The sequence below is a fragment of the Amphiprion ocellaris genome, chromosome 14, assembly GCF_022539595.1.
Source record: "Amphiprion ocellaris isolate individual 3 ecotype Okinawa chromosome 14, ASM2253959v1, whole genome shotgun sequence".
NCBI classification, from domain to species: Eukaryota; Metazoa; Chordata; class Actinopteri; family Pomacentridae; genus Amphiprion; species Amphiprion ocellaris.
The window spans coordinates 22,570,981-22,586,801 of NC_072779.1; the positions used below are offsets into that span (position 1 = coordinate 22,570,981).

General features: G+C 41.1%; 1 protein-coding gene across 5 annotated transcripts in view; it reads left to right on the forward strand.

The window, feature by feature from the left end:
• Positions 1 to 15,821, forward strand: part of robo3 (roundabout, axon guidance receptor, homolog 3 (Drosophila)) — a 202,508-nt gene that overhangs the window by 129,519 nt on the left and 57,168 nt on the right. For all 5 annotated transcript variants that reach the window (XM_055017390.1, XM_055017391.1, XM_055017392.1 and 2 more), the window contains exons 3-5: positions 11,962 to 12,119; positions 12,815 to 12,935; positions 15,277 to 15,415. In XM_055017390.1, coding sequence (XP_054873365.1) covers positions 11,962 to 12,119; positions 12,815 to 12,935; positions 15,277 to 15,415 — 418 coding nt within the window. The remainder of the gene's footprint in view (positions 1 to 11,961; positions 12,120 to 12,814; positions 12,936 to 15,276; positions 15,416 to 15,821) is intronic.

Sequence of the window (15,821 nt, forward strand, 5' to 3'; positions counted from 1 at the left end):
TCATTACAGGTGAAAGGTCAGAAGTCAGGGTCGGTTATACAACAACACCCTGGAGTGCAGAACAAATCATTGTCTTGCCCAAGGATACTTCAGCAGTGCGGATGCTTGTGGCACTAACCAGGCTTCTCTGTTTGAAAGATGCCTCTCTTGTCGCCAATCCACCCTATGGGATCCCTTCACTTTTTTTTGAAGGAAAGTGTGAGGAATGGAAAGATGGGAAGCCAAACTATTAGTTAAATTCCCCGAGAATTACCGAGTCCATAAGCTGCTGTGTTTGGTCTGCAAGGTGCCAGAGGTTGGTAGAGTTGTGTGCATCCCACCGATCAAACACACAGATGAAAAATTGGCAGAAAAACTCCGAAACACACACACACACATACACACAGGACCAACATGGCATGCTAGGGGAGGGTTTCGGTGGATTAACCTCAAGGTTGCTGGGTGGGTGAACACAGCTAGAGCAGCAGCACCAGCTCAGAATCGGGATAAAAACCTGCTGCTGAGCCACACATAGGTGAACACTCCCCATGCTGGAGGGATTTACACTCAAATGAGAACAAGTTTGTGTATGTGAGTTTTCATGTGTGTATGACTGTACACCAATGTTTGTGTTTACAGTAGACTGACTTTATTTGTGTCTGTGCACCAACTTGGGGCTTCTTCTGTACTTCCAGGATAATGGGATGGGGTTAGGGTTGGGTTGGGCAGGAGTGCAGGGGGGCTTCGACGTAAGAAGATTTTGCCTGCCAAGTAGTATTTTAATATGGCCCCCCTCCTGACTTGAAATATGGCTATTTCAATCAAATGGGCCTGGCAACCCTCAGGCTTGTTCTGCTCTGTGTGAGTGTGTGCACAAGTGTGCGTTGAAGTGTGATGGGTGAGGAAGGGAGAGAGAGTGAAGATTCAGCAGGAGAGATGGAAGCTTTGCCAAGGCCTTTAATAGCTCTCTAGACACACACATACATGCACCATATACAGTGTGAGGCTTCAACAGTCATGTTCTCCTCATTTATCATCTGTCGTTTTAAAAGCACCGTTAACATTTCATCTTTATATAACATGCATTACTTTATCTTTGGCTTGACTTGACCACCTGTTGAACCTACAGTCACCACTTTTTATTCATGTGCTAACATAATTGCACAAGGGTTTTCTAATCATCAATTAGCCTTTCAACACCATTAGCTAACACAATGTAGCATTAGAACACAGGAGTGATGGTTGCTGGAAATGTTCCTCTGTACCTCTATGTAGATATTCTATTAAAAATCAGCCGTTTCCAGCTAGAATAGTCATTTACCACATTAACAATGTGTAGACTGTATTTCTGACTAAGTTAATGTTACCTTCATTGAATAAAACTGCTTTTCTTTCAAAAATAGTGACATTTCTAAGTGACTCCAAACTTTTGAACAATAGTGTATAAAGTACTGAAATATTTCTACCTTGAGAAAATCTTGGGTACATCCCAGTATACCTAGCCATTGTTTTTTTAATGTACATCTAGACCCAAAATTTAGGCAATGAAGGCAGTAAATCTGCCCTTTAGATATGCTGAAATACAAGCAGCCCTAACTGACCAATCATAGTTCATACAGCTGTCATGTGGCATCTGCTATAATTTACATTTTTGAGGAGTGTCGTGTCACCTACAGACCCTTTACACTGAACTACCATTACTATGCTGTGGCAAACCCATAGGTGTAAACGCTCAGTATGTAGCCAGATTTAGAGTGTGGTGGTCAGAGTGGTGGAAGGGTGCATAAAGTTGTGTTTATGCTCTGTCTGAACTGCATGTCAGATAGAATTGGAAGCCCACATTGGCATAGCTTTCCGTTGTTTGATAAGGAGGACTTGCCTGAACATTGAGTACTGTTCAGAACTATTGACATAGAACATTCAATAACATTGACAGTGAATTTAATCCGGTGACTTTCAGTCATCCAGTATCAGCTCTCTGTGCAGTGATAGCGTTTACTTGGGTGACATGTAGGCAGCAGCAGAGATTTTGTATTTAATGTTAAATGGAGCAGTTCAGTGAGATCATTGTTGTGCTGTCTGCATTGGCTAGTACGTGAGGGTCTGCGGACTCTACATCTCGCAGGCCATGGCAGATACAAATTTCACAAATCCTAGGTTATGCTCTATAACAAAGACAGGTGGTTTGTGTTCTTGGTTGTAGTTTGCATTCATGGAAAATGTAGATATCCTACTCCGTACACTACCCTTGAAACGTTTGGGGTCACTTAGAAATGTCTATATTTTGAAAGAAAAACAGTTTTTTCCAATGAAGATAACATTCAATTAATGAGAAATACAGTCTAGACATTGGCAATATGGTAAATGACTATTCTAGCTGGAAATGGCTGATTTTAAATGGAATATCTACATAGAGGTACAGAGACCCATTTCCAGCAACCATCACTCCTGTGTTCTAATGCTACATTGTGTTCGCTAATCATGTTGAAAGGTTAATTGATGATTCAATAACCCTTGTGCAATTATGTTAGCACATGAATAAAAGTGTGAGTTTTCATGGAAAACATAAAATTGCCTGGGTGACCCCAAACTTTTGAACAGTAGTGCATGTATACAGTGGAGTCTTCCAAGCAGACTTCTGCGAGTTGAACAAGTAGTATAACAACAGCTATGTGTCGGTGGGTGGCCACAGCTGTCTGTCTGTGTGTCCGTAAGGAAGTATAATCAAGGGGTTTACTAGTCTGTCTGCTTGGAGGCAACACAGTGCCATCTCGTTTGTAGCATACACAATCCGAGATCACTGCACAGCTCCCTTGCTCCTAGTCATTTTTAGAGGCCTTCTACATTTTTTACAATGTTCACTGTGTACAGTGCACCTCCATGTACACTATTAATCAGCTTAGACACATAAGCTTGCCGTCACATGACTGCAGCACTGTGCTAACAGGGCTTTCCCATATTGGCCTGATCATCCTCACCCTCTCAACTTGGGCATGCTTATGGACCATGTGCTTCATTATATTTCACACACATACAGCACACACACACACATACAGCACACACACACACACACAGACACAGGACCCCTCCCCATGAGCACCTGGTTTTCCCTGTAGTGTCTGTGTGTGATAATGAGAGCCTCCTGTGCTGTCCCACTGATGCATGTGGGGCCCACAGTCATATTGGCTGCAGACTTCACTGCTGCCAAGTATCTCCCCCCCCCACCAAACTCCCCGCTCCTCATCCATCCTTACCCCACCCTCTTTTCAACACATCTGAGTGTGACAAGACACTGTTGAGGGGCCAGGCTTGGGCATTTATGAGCGCTTAAAAAGCCGTGAAACATTGCACCTTGACAGATAACCTCATTTATTTTTTTCTCTGCAGCGCTGGGAGGTGGGAGGGTGACGGGTGGTTTGCCACATTTCATCGCTTAATTCAATTTTGGGCCGTATTTTGCATGTAGCGGCAGTGATAACACATTTTAAAGCATCATAAACAGAATCAGACTATGACATGAGTATGGAATTGAATGTAATTTTCTTCGGATCGCCTGATGATTATGTTGTAAGAAAAGGTTTATCGATGCTAATGATCTGCTTGTAATGCATCACAGTGACTTGTGGGTTTCATTTCTGTGTTATCTGAGCCCAGTAGCTAATAATTGGTTTTTCTAGAGGTTTGCTTTGAGAAATGCCAGGGTTTTCGCATAATGTTAATTTGCACTGCAGAGATTTTCTGTCGACTCGTGGCCAGGATCAATTTGGAAACCACTTCAATGCTCTATCAGACAGATTGTGTGAATTGTGTTCATTTTAATGCCTGATCTCTTTACTAACCACTCAGGAGGAGAAAACTCAAAAAGGTTCATCTCAACCTTTAAGGTCTAACTTCTGACAGTTTAGCACAGAGAGCATTTTTCATGCTCTTGTCAGCATAGCTAGTAGGACCAGCTGCTTTTCAACCGTCACCCCAAGTCTGACGGCAGTCTGGAGGGAGGGCTGTGAGTGAAGGTGCTGGGGATTGGGTGGGTGGAGATGGGGCAGCTGCTGTAGCTGCTAAATGCACTCAGCTGATGGGAATGAGCAGCAACAACAGCGGCCTAAACGGCTACGGCAGTCAGCATGTTAAGGGACAAAAGAAAATGGAGGGAGTAAATCTGAGGAGGGAAATGCATCAGACGTTGATGAACAGCTTATGTGTGTGTGAGTGTGTGCTTGATAGGGCAGGCAGCAGTGCTTGAGCCGAGACGGTGACCCCTCTGGACTGGTGGAAAGAGTAATTGAAATGCCCTCTCGCTGTGATTCCCAATCATTTAGCTTTAGCACCAGCTCAGTTTTACTGTTGGGTATACGAGTTTTTCCAGAAAGCCAAACAACGTTATGACATAAAATACTCTCAGGGCAAAGCACCAAATGACAGAACAATGAAGAAATTGGAATTACACTTTGAACCAAGTCATTTTTTAGGAAGGGAGGGGGATACTTCGGGTCAGCTGTCAGAAAATATGGATAAAGAAATGGAAAGGGCGTCTTCACAGTGTGTGTATATGTGTGTGTTTGCTGTTGCACTGCAGGGGGTTACAACCTTCGGTCAGTCTGTGTGTTGCACTGAGCTGGTCATATTGGATGCAGACAGTGTTTTAGCTGTATTTGCTGCTGCTGCTGCTGCTGCTGTGCTGCGTATCTGCACGAGTGTCTGTGTTTGTACTGGGTAGGATGGGGAGGAGGCGGATGCTTAGTGGCAGCACGGACATCTGTCTCCAACTGTGAGACCCCCACCTCCCCTGCTTCCTCTACAGACCCTCCCATCACCACTGAACACACACACACACACACACACACCCCAATATCCTGTGTGGGCCGTTTCATCATAGCGTAATGGTTGATAGGGATCGGAGGGGGTCCACTCTGGATAATGAGAGTGGCTGATGGAAGGTGGCTTCTGATGGGGGCCCCTGTTGGGCCCAAGGGCCTGGACAGATATTGCCTTGGGGAACAGGCTACACCTATAGAGAGAACAGAGAAGACGTGTCTGTGTGTGTCTAAGCAGGCTTGATAAAGGGATAAGAAGGGTGTTTGTACTTGGGTAAAAGAGCAAAAACATCAGTGTGTTTTTGCGTGTGATCACGCCAGAGCAGATTGCTTCATGTCGGGACAAGATGTAAGCTGACGGATTGACAGATGACCAGCTCAATCCCTCACAACAGAGCCTGAACCTTAGGACGCTTTTCTCGATTCCCCTCCCTCCCCCCCCTCTCTTTGCTCTGCCAGCCAAGGGACTATCCGTCATTCTCTTTCTGCCATCTGAATATTTATTTTGGGGGGTGCTGTCACATGCACACACTCCTTGGAACATTAACGACAGCGATAAACCCATTTAATTAAAAGTGAGCCAGCGCTCGCCCCAAAGGTGTTTTTTATGTCCAATTAAATGCTCAAATGATGCCCTGATATACAGCAGGGCCCCCATACTTTGCACATGTGCTAAATCACAGAAGTATAGTAGTCCCAGATAAATGTTACTTCCATAAAGTCATGTGTTTTGTTTGGCATGGAACAGATTAGCTTCTCTGATGGTTTAATTTTTGTAATGATTCAGCTTAATTTGCAAATCTGGTGTAGATCAGGTGATAAATGCTACATGAAAATGGGTGTCATTTGTTTCTGTTTGTTGTTGTGTAAAGATGTAAACTGACATTAATTTGACAGATGCGGTTGTGTGTAGGAGTAGGTGATGATATTTGTATGACATACACATACATTAATATTACAATAGCAACATATGCGTTGTGAAATTGAAACGATTAATGAGAAAAAATAGATTATTTTCTGGTTCAGGCAGGCTGTCCATTCAACATTTCTCACAGCTCAAAAGAAATCTACAATAAACAGCCCAAAACAGAAAGATATTCAACTGATTATTATGTAGATTACCGTTCAAAAGTTTGGGGTCACCCTGGCAATTTCATGTTTTCCATGAAAACTCACCATTTTATTCATGTGCTAACATAATTGCACAAGGGTTTTCTAATCATCAATTAGCCTTTCAACATGATTAGCTAACACAATGTAGCATTAGAACACAGGAGTGGTGGTTGTTGGAAATGGACCTTTGTATACCTATATAGATACTCTATTAAAAATCAGCCATTTCCAGCTAGAATAGTCATTTACCACATTACCAATGTCTAGACTGTATTTCTGATTAACTTAGTGTTATCGTCACTGAAAAAAACTGCTTTTCTTTCAAAAATAAGGACATTTCTAAGTGACTTCAAGCTTTTTAACAATAGTGTATACAAAATATATATTATTATATATGCAAAAATATCAAAATCTCACACCTGAGAAGCTGGAGCCAGATAATGCATGACGTTTCTGCTTAAAAATGGCCATATATTGAATAGCAAACAATCAGTGAAGAAATAAATAATCAAATGACTTAGTTTTGACTATTACAATAATTTAAATAGATGACAAATACAGGAGCCCCCATGAATTGATTTAATTGTCCTGTCAGTTCCGTATTGTTACCACTTTGCCGACAACTGTCTGAAGATACAGATGCTGCAAAAAATGGTATAGCAACATCTCTACTTCATATGGAATATATTTCATTTCAACCAGCAAGTGAAGCATGCATGCTTCCCTACCAGTTTTCATGGTTTCAGATCTAATCAGACGTCTATATTTCAAACATATACATTCGTACTCCTTATCTGTTACTGTGTGTGTGTTACTGTGTGTGTTCGTGCTCTGATTAAAGCGCACCGTTCAGGCCCAGTGGTGGGGATTACTCTGGCTTTGTTGAAGGGGTTTAAAGAAAAGGTCAAAGTGCATCCACTTAATATGGGCCCCCAAGGGCCTCATGGGTAATTGCCAGTGCCTAATAAACTTCTGGAGACCCTCTTTTCGCTCAGATTTGGTGAGTGTGCAGGGGTAGAATGGGAAAGATCAGGGGCCCCTGGAGCCATGATGTGAGAATGGTGTGTGACAGGTCATTGCAGCAGTCCTTTAACCCTGCAGCATGGTAATTCAGACCTGGGGTGCAGTCAGCTGTCCTATTTCCTTCCTCACATTGCGTGACGAGACCGGCTCCTGAACAATTTAGTCAGGTTTTTGTAATTTGCCGTGAATAGTTATTGGGAGAAATGTCGGCAGCGGGTACAGATAAGGTCAGGGGTGTGTTTTGGCATATCAATGCAGGATTGGAAGGGGCCAAAGGGATTCTGAGTGCCCCAAATGCTCTGTGGGAAAGTAATTGACCATCAGGATATGGGTTGACTAGAGCCATAAACGGCAATTTCATCTTTCTAAGAGACACAGATAAAGACGACAGTGTAACACAGTGGGTCAGGATCCGACAATGAATTGTGCAGACATGTATTTTATCAGGGCAAAGGCAAGCACAGGCTCTGTTAGCTAATGAGGAAATGAAAAATATCCTCTTCTCTCCTTAAACACTGGTGTACCCATCTCCCATGACCTTGATTACAAACAAAACAGGCTGATTTATCCCCTCACAGACACACCCACACTCACACTCAAAGAGGACGCCACGCTATCTTGACAAGAAGAGAAATGGGCCTCCTCAGCGTACAGCCTGACACTGAGATACCCTGAGTTTACCACACAAACCAAGGTATCTCAGATAAGGCAATGTCCTCAGACGTCTGAGTGTAAATACGATCATATGGATGGACAGACGGATGTACGGATGGTGGTGATAATGGTAATATCCTGGGTCTTTCTTTGCCTGTCAGCACTGTCATGAGGGGAGGCGTGTCATTAATCAGATGAGGCAGTGGCTTTCTCCAGCTGGCCTGTGGCATTACAGCGGCGTTGCTGCTGTTTCATACAAATGGGGACAACACACATTTACACACCTTCACATCCATACTCACTCATGTCCAGTGATATGCACTACCAGTCAAAAGTTTGGACACACCTTCTCATTTAATGGTTTTTCCGTACTGACTGACCTTCAGTTCTTAAAGTAATGATGGACTGTCGTTTGTCTTCACTTAGCTGATTGGTTCTTGCCATAATATGGATTCTAACAGTTGTCAAATAGAGCTGTAGAACTGTGTACCAACCTGACTTCTGCACAACACAACTGATGGTCCCAACCCCATTAAGAAGGTAAGAAATTCCACTAATTTACCTTGACAAGGAACACCTGTGAAGTGAAAACCATTTCAGGTGACTACCTCATGAAGCTCATGGAGAGAATGTCAAGAGTGGTCAAAGCTGTCATCAAAGCAAAGGGTGGCTGTTTTGAGGAATCTAAAATGTAAAACATATTTAAGAGTTGTTTCACAATAGTTTTTTTTGCTGTAAAATTCCACATATCTTGCTTCATAGTTTTGATGTCTTCAGTATGTATCTACAATGTAGAAAGTAGTAAAAATAAAGAAAAAAAGCACTGAATGAAAAAGTGTGTCCAAACTTTTGACTGGTAGTATACATGAAATACATTCTCACATTCCTCCGCAATAACAAGCCATATTTTCCCCTTGGTTTGCAAATTTAATCCTTGAGGCTACACATACCAAGCCAGTGAGTGTTCGTGTATTTCTGACAGCTTTGGAAACTATTGTTTATTCAATTAAGTCTCGGGGTGAATGTAAACACTTCTTTAAACTGCTGAAGACACATTTCAAAAGGAACTGGATACATGCCAGATCAATGAGGTTGTCCTGGGAGTTACAGGGATATTGGTCTTTTCCCCCTCAGGGTTGAATGGGATTGGAAGGAGTAGTAGAACATTCACCTTAAGGAGTTGTGCTATTAGTTAACGTAGAGTACTGTGTAGAAACCAAAACCAGTTGTGTTGTTAGTTACAGAGAAGAAGTGCAGAATATTTTGATTAATACTCATTTGCATAGTGACAATGACGATACCGTCTGTGCCATAATCAATATGAGTGGCTACACCTTGTCCATCCGTTCCACCACCAGCTCAGTGATGTTCGTTGGTATAGCGTCTATCGTGGTGTTTTTGGATTGTTTTCTCAAAGATCAGTCAGTGGGGATGAGTTTCATTTAATTCAGATTAAATAATAATGGATAGCCTCAGGACTGGACCATATCCTTGTCACTATAATTTACCTTTATAATCTGTGATCATTTGTGGTTTAAAAAAGCTGCTCAGCAAAAGTAAAAAGAGCACTTGCATAATAAGGTGACTTCTGCCCTTCATCTAGAATATGATTGACTTTTCTTATTGAAAAGTACCTCCCTTACATCTTGGTATACAAGAGAGTAAAACATACAGTGAACCTCATTCTTGACTTCACCTAAGTTAAACAAATTGCAAAAAAAGTCTGTCCCTCTCTGGAGTAGCATTAAATCTCCCAGTCTCTAAAGCTAATGGTAATGTTCCTGAGCCTAACTTTGCACACAGGGATCTCTGTCTTTTGCTTAAATTATACTTCACATAAGGTGCCACACTGTATCTGTCCTTTATACGACAGTAAGTTTGTAATTTTGGTTTACACCAAATATCAACAGACCATTTTTCTCTAAACCTAAGAAACATATTATTCCTCATCTCCTGAATATCACAGAATAACCTTTTATGAAAAATAAATGATGAGTTGTTCAAACAAAATAAAGATTCATGTGATCAGGGGTGACCATTGGAAATGTCGCAATTAAATATCACTTTTGTGATTCTCTGATTATGAATATGTAAATGTTGCTGCTGTTCACGTACACTGCTGTTCAAAAATTTGGGGTCACCCAGACAATTTCATGTTTTCCATGAAAACTCACATTTTTATTCATGTGCTAACATAATTGCACAAGGGTTTTCTAATCATCAATTAGCCTTTCAACACCATTAACGAACACAATGTAGCATTAGAACACAGGAGTGATGGTTGCTGGAAATGTTCCTCTGTATCTCTATGGAGACATTCCATTAAAAATCAGCCGTTTCCAGCTAGAATAGTCATTTACCACATGAACAATGTCTAGACTGTATTTCTGATTCATTTAATGCTATCTTCATTGGAAAAAACTGCTTTTCTTTCAAAAATATAGACATTTCTAAGTGACCCCAAACTTCTGAACAATAGTGTATGTCATTTTAGCCTGAAAGGTGATCAATACTTGAAAATGTGCCTGGTTAAATCACAAGATGAAGAATTGTATTATCAGCATTCTATTCGTTTGTGAAATACTGCAAGGCAGTTCTGTTTCCTCCAAGATATGACAAACTGACATTGTCATCTTTGTGTGCAGGGCATTTTAAAGAAGTTTGTATTTTTACAGAAAGGTGATGTATTGACAGCTTTCTGTTTGCAATGTTCAAACGTCTGTGAAGAGCTGTCAGTGTGAATTAGAATGCCAGTCTGCCATGACTTGCACTTTTTAAGGTGAAGTTACAGATTACTGTCCTCTTATCTTTTACGACGGTCTCGAGTTCCACGCAGATCTTTGCACACTCAAGAAAGACTTGTGTCAAGACATGAGTGGAATGATATTATATTGATATGACTTATTGATATCATCAGTAAGAGCTCTGTAATGTATGCAAATCAGGCATGCAATCCTCTTGCATCAATTAATCATCCACCAGCTCCTTGATGTTCAAATCTCACATCTAACCATAGCTTCAAAGAGAACTCTGTGGAATATTTGAGGGTCGAAATGTAATCCCACAGAATGATATTTTTAAAATGTTTTTTGTTTTATAATGAATACCTCTCAGATTTTGTGACAGGGCAAAGAATTTTGGGTGGATTTATTTTTTCAGATCAGTGGCTGTTTGGTGGTGCCAGATAGGAATGACAAAGACACCATTTCATTGTTTTATCGCATTTGTAAATCCCTGGGGTGGCTGAGGCCAGACTTCCAGCCTGCAGGCCTTCACGGCTTTGACCTCGTCCTGGTAGACCAGCGTTGTCAGTACATCGTCTCAGACTGGAAAAAACATCCTCCACATCTGTAATCAGAGAGGTCGCAAAGCTCTAGAGGCTAAAATGAGAAAGAAATAGCCCGATGCCTTCAGGTAACAGCCACAAGATGTTCACTACAGAGGGACGAATTTGAAAGGAGGCGCTGTGACCCGAAGACATTTCTCTAATGTTTATGAATAAATTCATGGAAGGCAAAAGAGAGGGACTTATTTTCTGAATTCTCTATTCAAAGTTGCTTCCTGCAGTTGGATGGACTGTAGTTGATTTATCTGATGTACTTGTTAGAGTGGTGATTTCTTTTATTTTCTTGTGTGTATTTATGCATATGCGTTTGCCAAGGGCGTGTGTGTATGTGTGTGTATGTGTGTGTGTGTGTGTGTGTGTGTGTGTGTGTGTGTGTGTGTGTGTGTGTGTGTGTGTGTGTGTGTGTGTGTGTGTGTGTGTGTCAAACTGAATAATTCATCTATTTGTGTGTGTGAGCTACAACAGCCTTTATTATTGATGTGCTGTGACGCCGCACACATGACATCAAGTCAATGAAGACCTCAGGGATACATGCACACCATGTTAAATTCACAGTCATACAGCATCAGTAGCAACGTCTTGTCATGCTTTGTTTTATTCAGTCCAGGCACGCAGTGAGAAACGATCTTAATTTTTATTTCCACCCCATTTAGACATCCATGTTGTGTCTTTTGAAGGCCAAATGTCAATAGAAAGATAACAGACGCTGCGTATGAATTAGTCTAACTGCGCATTTTACATGACTTTCTCTTCATCTTCTACTGTCAACTCGCTACCATTTTCACAATCCTCTTCAATACAGATCCCACTAGGAGCAGTGGAGGGACAACCTATTATTAAGTTTTCAAGTTTCTCCATGTATTTGGATCATTTAGTAAGGCATTCCTGCAAGACCATGAATCCTTTGTCAGATGAGGGAAAGTATTTTTAGCAGAACAATGTGTATGCAAATTCAGAATAAAGATAGTGTTATTAGCAAAGAGGTTTACACGCATTCTAACCACGTGTCTGCACTTTCACTGTTTCCCCCAGTTCTGAGAGATGACTTTCGTCAGACGCCCAGTGATGTGGTGGTGGCAGCAGGGGAGCCCGCTGTCATGGAGTGTATCCCTCCCAGAGGCCATCCTGAGCCAACCATCTCTTGGAAGAGAAACAACATCCGGGTCAATGATCGAGATGAAAGGATCACTGTAAGTCGACTGGTGGTTCAGAAGTGCAAAAATAAATACGAAGTTTTGCAGAGTGCAGTCATTTCCAACAATTAGGTTTGTGTATTGTAGTTTTTGGGTCACAGTAGCTACTTTTCAATTTGTATTACTAATGATCTAAGGCACTGAGCTTTGATTTTAGAAGAAAATCCATGATAAAAAGGCCTTAGTTTCATCACTGATGAAAATTGAAAAGCAGCATAACTATTAAACTACGCTCATTTTTGTTTAATCAAATCCTTCAAGCGTAGCACACAAACTTCAAATTACAATAAAACCAGACTTGTACATTGTCTACAAGTGGGTACTCATGTTGTAGAATGTGTACACACTTGTATCTTTTATCATCAAAAGATGAATCAATGCAATTATTGCAAACTGAGCCGCGGAAGATGTTTCTATGGTGATTGGCCTGGAGCTAGAGCCATTGTCAAATAATGTAAGAACTAGCAGGGGAGCCATCTGTCATGACACACACTGAAAATGATGGAGGAGCTCCTCTCTTGACTAACATGCCTCAATATCCTGTTTCCAACCTCTTTCCATTTGTCTTCTTTCTTTCCCCTCCTCCAACTCCACCTCTCCTCCTCGTCCACTTACCTTTTCATCTGTTTCCTTGTGTGCCTGCCTTCCTTCTTCTCTTCCCATCTTCCTCCCTCTGTACCCTTCAATTCCAGATCCGCGGAGGCAAGTTGATGATTTCAAACACCAGAAAAAGTGATGCTGGCATGTACGTGTGTGTTGGAACCAACATGGTTGGAGAGAAAGACAGTGATCCTGCCGAACTGGTAGTATTTGGTGAGTTGTTTCTGTTGTATTTTATGCAAGTATGCTCAATTAGCAGATGCTGTATGGAAAAGGAAGCATATGGGAATTACTGTAATCTAATTTGGCATCATAAATCTCTGAAGGCACGGTCATTTGTTGTTGAGGTTGCACACAAAAGCACGATAAAAGATGTTCAAATAATATTGTAAATAGTCTAAATTAAACCTAATGGCTCATTTATTAGACCGTGTCATTTACTGGAACCACAATGATCCCTTTAGAAATTAGAAAAGGCCATTTAATATCGCTGTAGATGAAGTTATTTTGATAAGAAATTATAAGGATTTTTATTGTAAGCTTCAGAAAATAATGAACATACCGTCTGCTTTCTGCCTCTCTCAGGATGTATTTACCTTCCGGTTGAACTGTCTTTCCGCGGCTGATGCTGCAGCAGAAAATGGGTCTTTTCTTCCCAGCCTCCCCTTGTTTTGCTCCCTTGACCTCTCTGTTTCTTCTCCTCTCTCTGATTCTCTGCTTTGCTCTCAGAGGAGCAGCAGCAGAAGCATTCTCAAAGTGTGCATTGATAGCAGGAAGCAGACAGAAAATTGATATTTTCTTTTCAGACCCCTCAACCCCCTCACCCACTCCTCACTACCACCAACAGTAAACCTAAAACCCACTATGTGACACCTAATTTAGCACTTTGTGGTTCTTTACAATGCATGGCCCAACACTTACTTTCTCTAATATGTCATATTACTGCCATCTACAAAACTGGCAACATCATGGCCAGTGCACTTCTGCACTGATGCTTCTATCCATCCATTTTCTGTCCCATATCATGGACTGGGTTGTGGCGGCAGCAGACAAAGCTAGGTAGTACAGACATCCATCTCCTCGGCAACTTTTAATTGCCCCTGCTAGGGGATTTTTCACCCTGTAACAATAAAAAAAAGCCATTATGATCATAATAACAGCTTGCAACACATTCCTGTCTCTCTGTGTGTCTCTAGTGTATTGATTCTCTTACCTGAGTAACTTAGTGGTTTTTTTTACTTTTACAGACTTGCTTTTATGTGAAGTTTACTTTCAGCTTTAATTAGTTTGTGTCCTATTTTGTATTAAGTCCTGTTCATTTTATATGTTCTCTCTTGTTTTATTTTAATTTTAGTTGCCTGGTTCCTTGGTGTGATCTCATCTCTAATTCTTTAACTCTCTCATTTTTTGATTTTTAATTTCTAACTTTTAACTCTCCATCTGGTTCTTTAATTTTGAAACTGCCTGGTTCCCTTGTTTGATATGTGCACTAATCTAGTTAACTATTCATTTAACTTATTATCATTTTTACTATTATTTTAATTGACTGCTCTGCCTTGTCTCCTTTTGTCTTGCTTGTGTTGCATGTTTTAACTGTCAAAGCACCTTGTGAACACTGTTCTTAAGGGTGCTATATAAATAAAGTTATTATTTTGTTTACCTGCATTTGACCTAAAACTGTCTAGTGTAGTGAAGAAAAGTCTTCATTTTTGATTGAAATCAAAAATGCTACTACACAGAACTGCATTAAATGTTGTGTAATTTTAGATAAGTACTACTTATAACAATGAGTTCATAGATGTGGAGTTATCAGTTCCTGCATAGGACTTTGATTGTGGATCTTTTTTTTTCTTTTTTTTGATAAGAAACCTCAGGCTTAGCTGAGGCTTGGATCAAATACTAAGAGTCAAATTGAGCTGTGGTGCAATGCAGTGGACATCCACTTTTCCACACACTTTTCCACATTATGGTTAACCCTCCCATCCATTCACCTCCTGCTCCTCTTCTGCTTTCGTACTGCTCTTGTTTTTATTGTAAAGCCTCAATCTCATTTCTCTTTTGTCGGTCTGTGTATTTTTTTATCTTTATGTTTTTAAATATACAAGACCATTTGATATGATATATTTGAAACCATAAAGACCTTTTGCGTTGTTCATTTTGATCAGTATTTCTGCTCGGCACAGAGAGTGGATATCAGAGCCTTTCCATCAGCTCCAACCAGTCTGGCTGTTCTCCTTTAACTCTCTCATCAGCATCCAACTACAGCACTGCTGCTTATTAGGTGCTTTTAATTTTTCACACTGTTAAAAATGGTAGAGACTGCTGTGGTGAAAAATCCAGGAGATCAGCAGTTTCAGAGTTTAAGCAAATAAAAAGGTGATATCAAAAGATGTTTCTATTTTGGCCAAGCTATCCCAAATGTGGCTACTTTTCCATTACACAAAAGGCAGTGTTACAAATTGCTGACAAGTGTAAAAAGTCAAACTGAAATTAGGAACTAGCACGACAAGCAGTTTTAATTCTTTCCCTCCATTCTCTGTCTGTCGTATTTCAGAGAGGCCAGTGTTCACCAAACAGCCGGTGAACCAGGTGGTGTTGGCAGACGATACGGTGGATTTCTTCTGTGAGGTCCATGGAGACCCCACTCCGACTGTCCGCTGGCGGAGAGAGGAGGGGGAGTTGCCCCGGGGCAGGTATGACAGAAACCGCACTCAAGTAGAGACTTCTAACACTGCACTGTGCATCAGGATCATCTGATATCACTGCATCAACAATAAATACTGGGTGCCATGGTAACAAGGAGTGCAGCTTTAGTTACCGGTACTCTGCCAAGGAACGCGGCAGAGTTATGAGACGATCGGCGTTGGTTTGTCTGTCTCTGTCTGTCTGTCTGTCTGTCTGTTAGCAACATTACTCAAAAACGGACCAACAGATTTGGATGAAATTTTCAGGGAAAATCAGAAATGGCACAAGGACCAAGTGATTAAATTTTGGCAGTGATGCGGCTTGTATTCTGGATCTACGGATCTGTAAAGATTTCTGTGTCATTGCGAGATAACGACGCAGCGTCACTGTAACTAAGAAAACAAGTAAACGCTA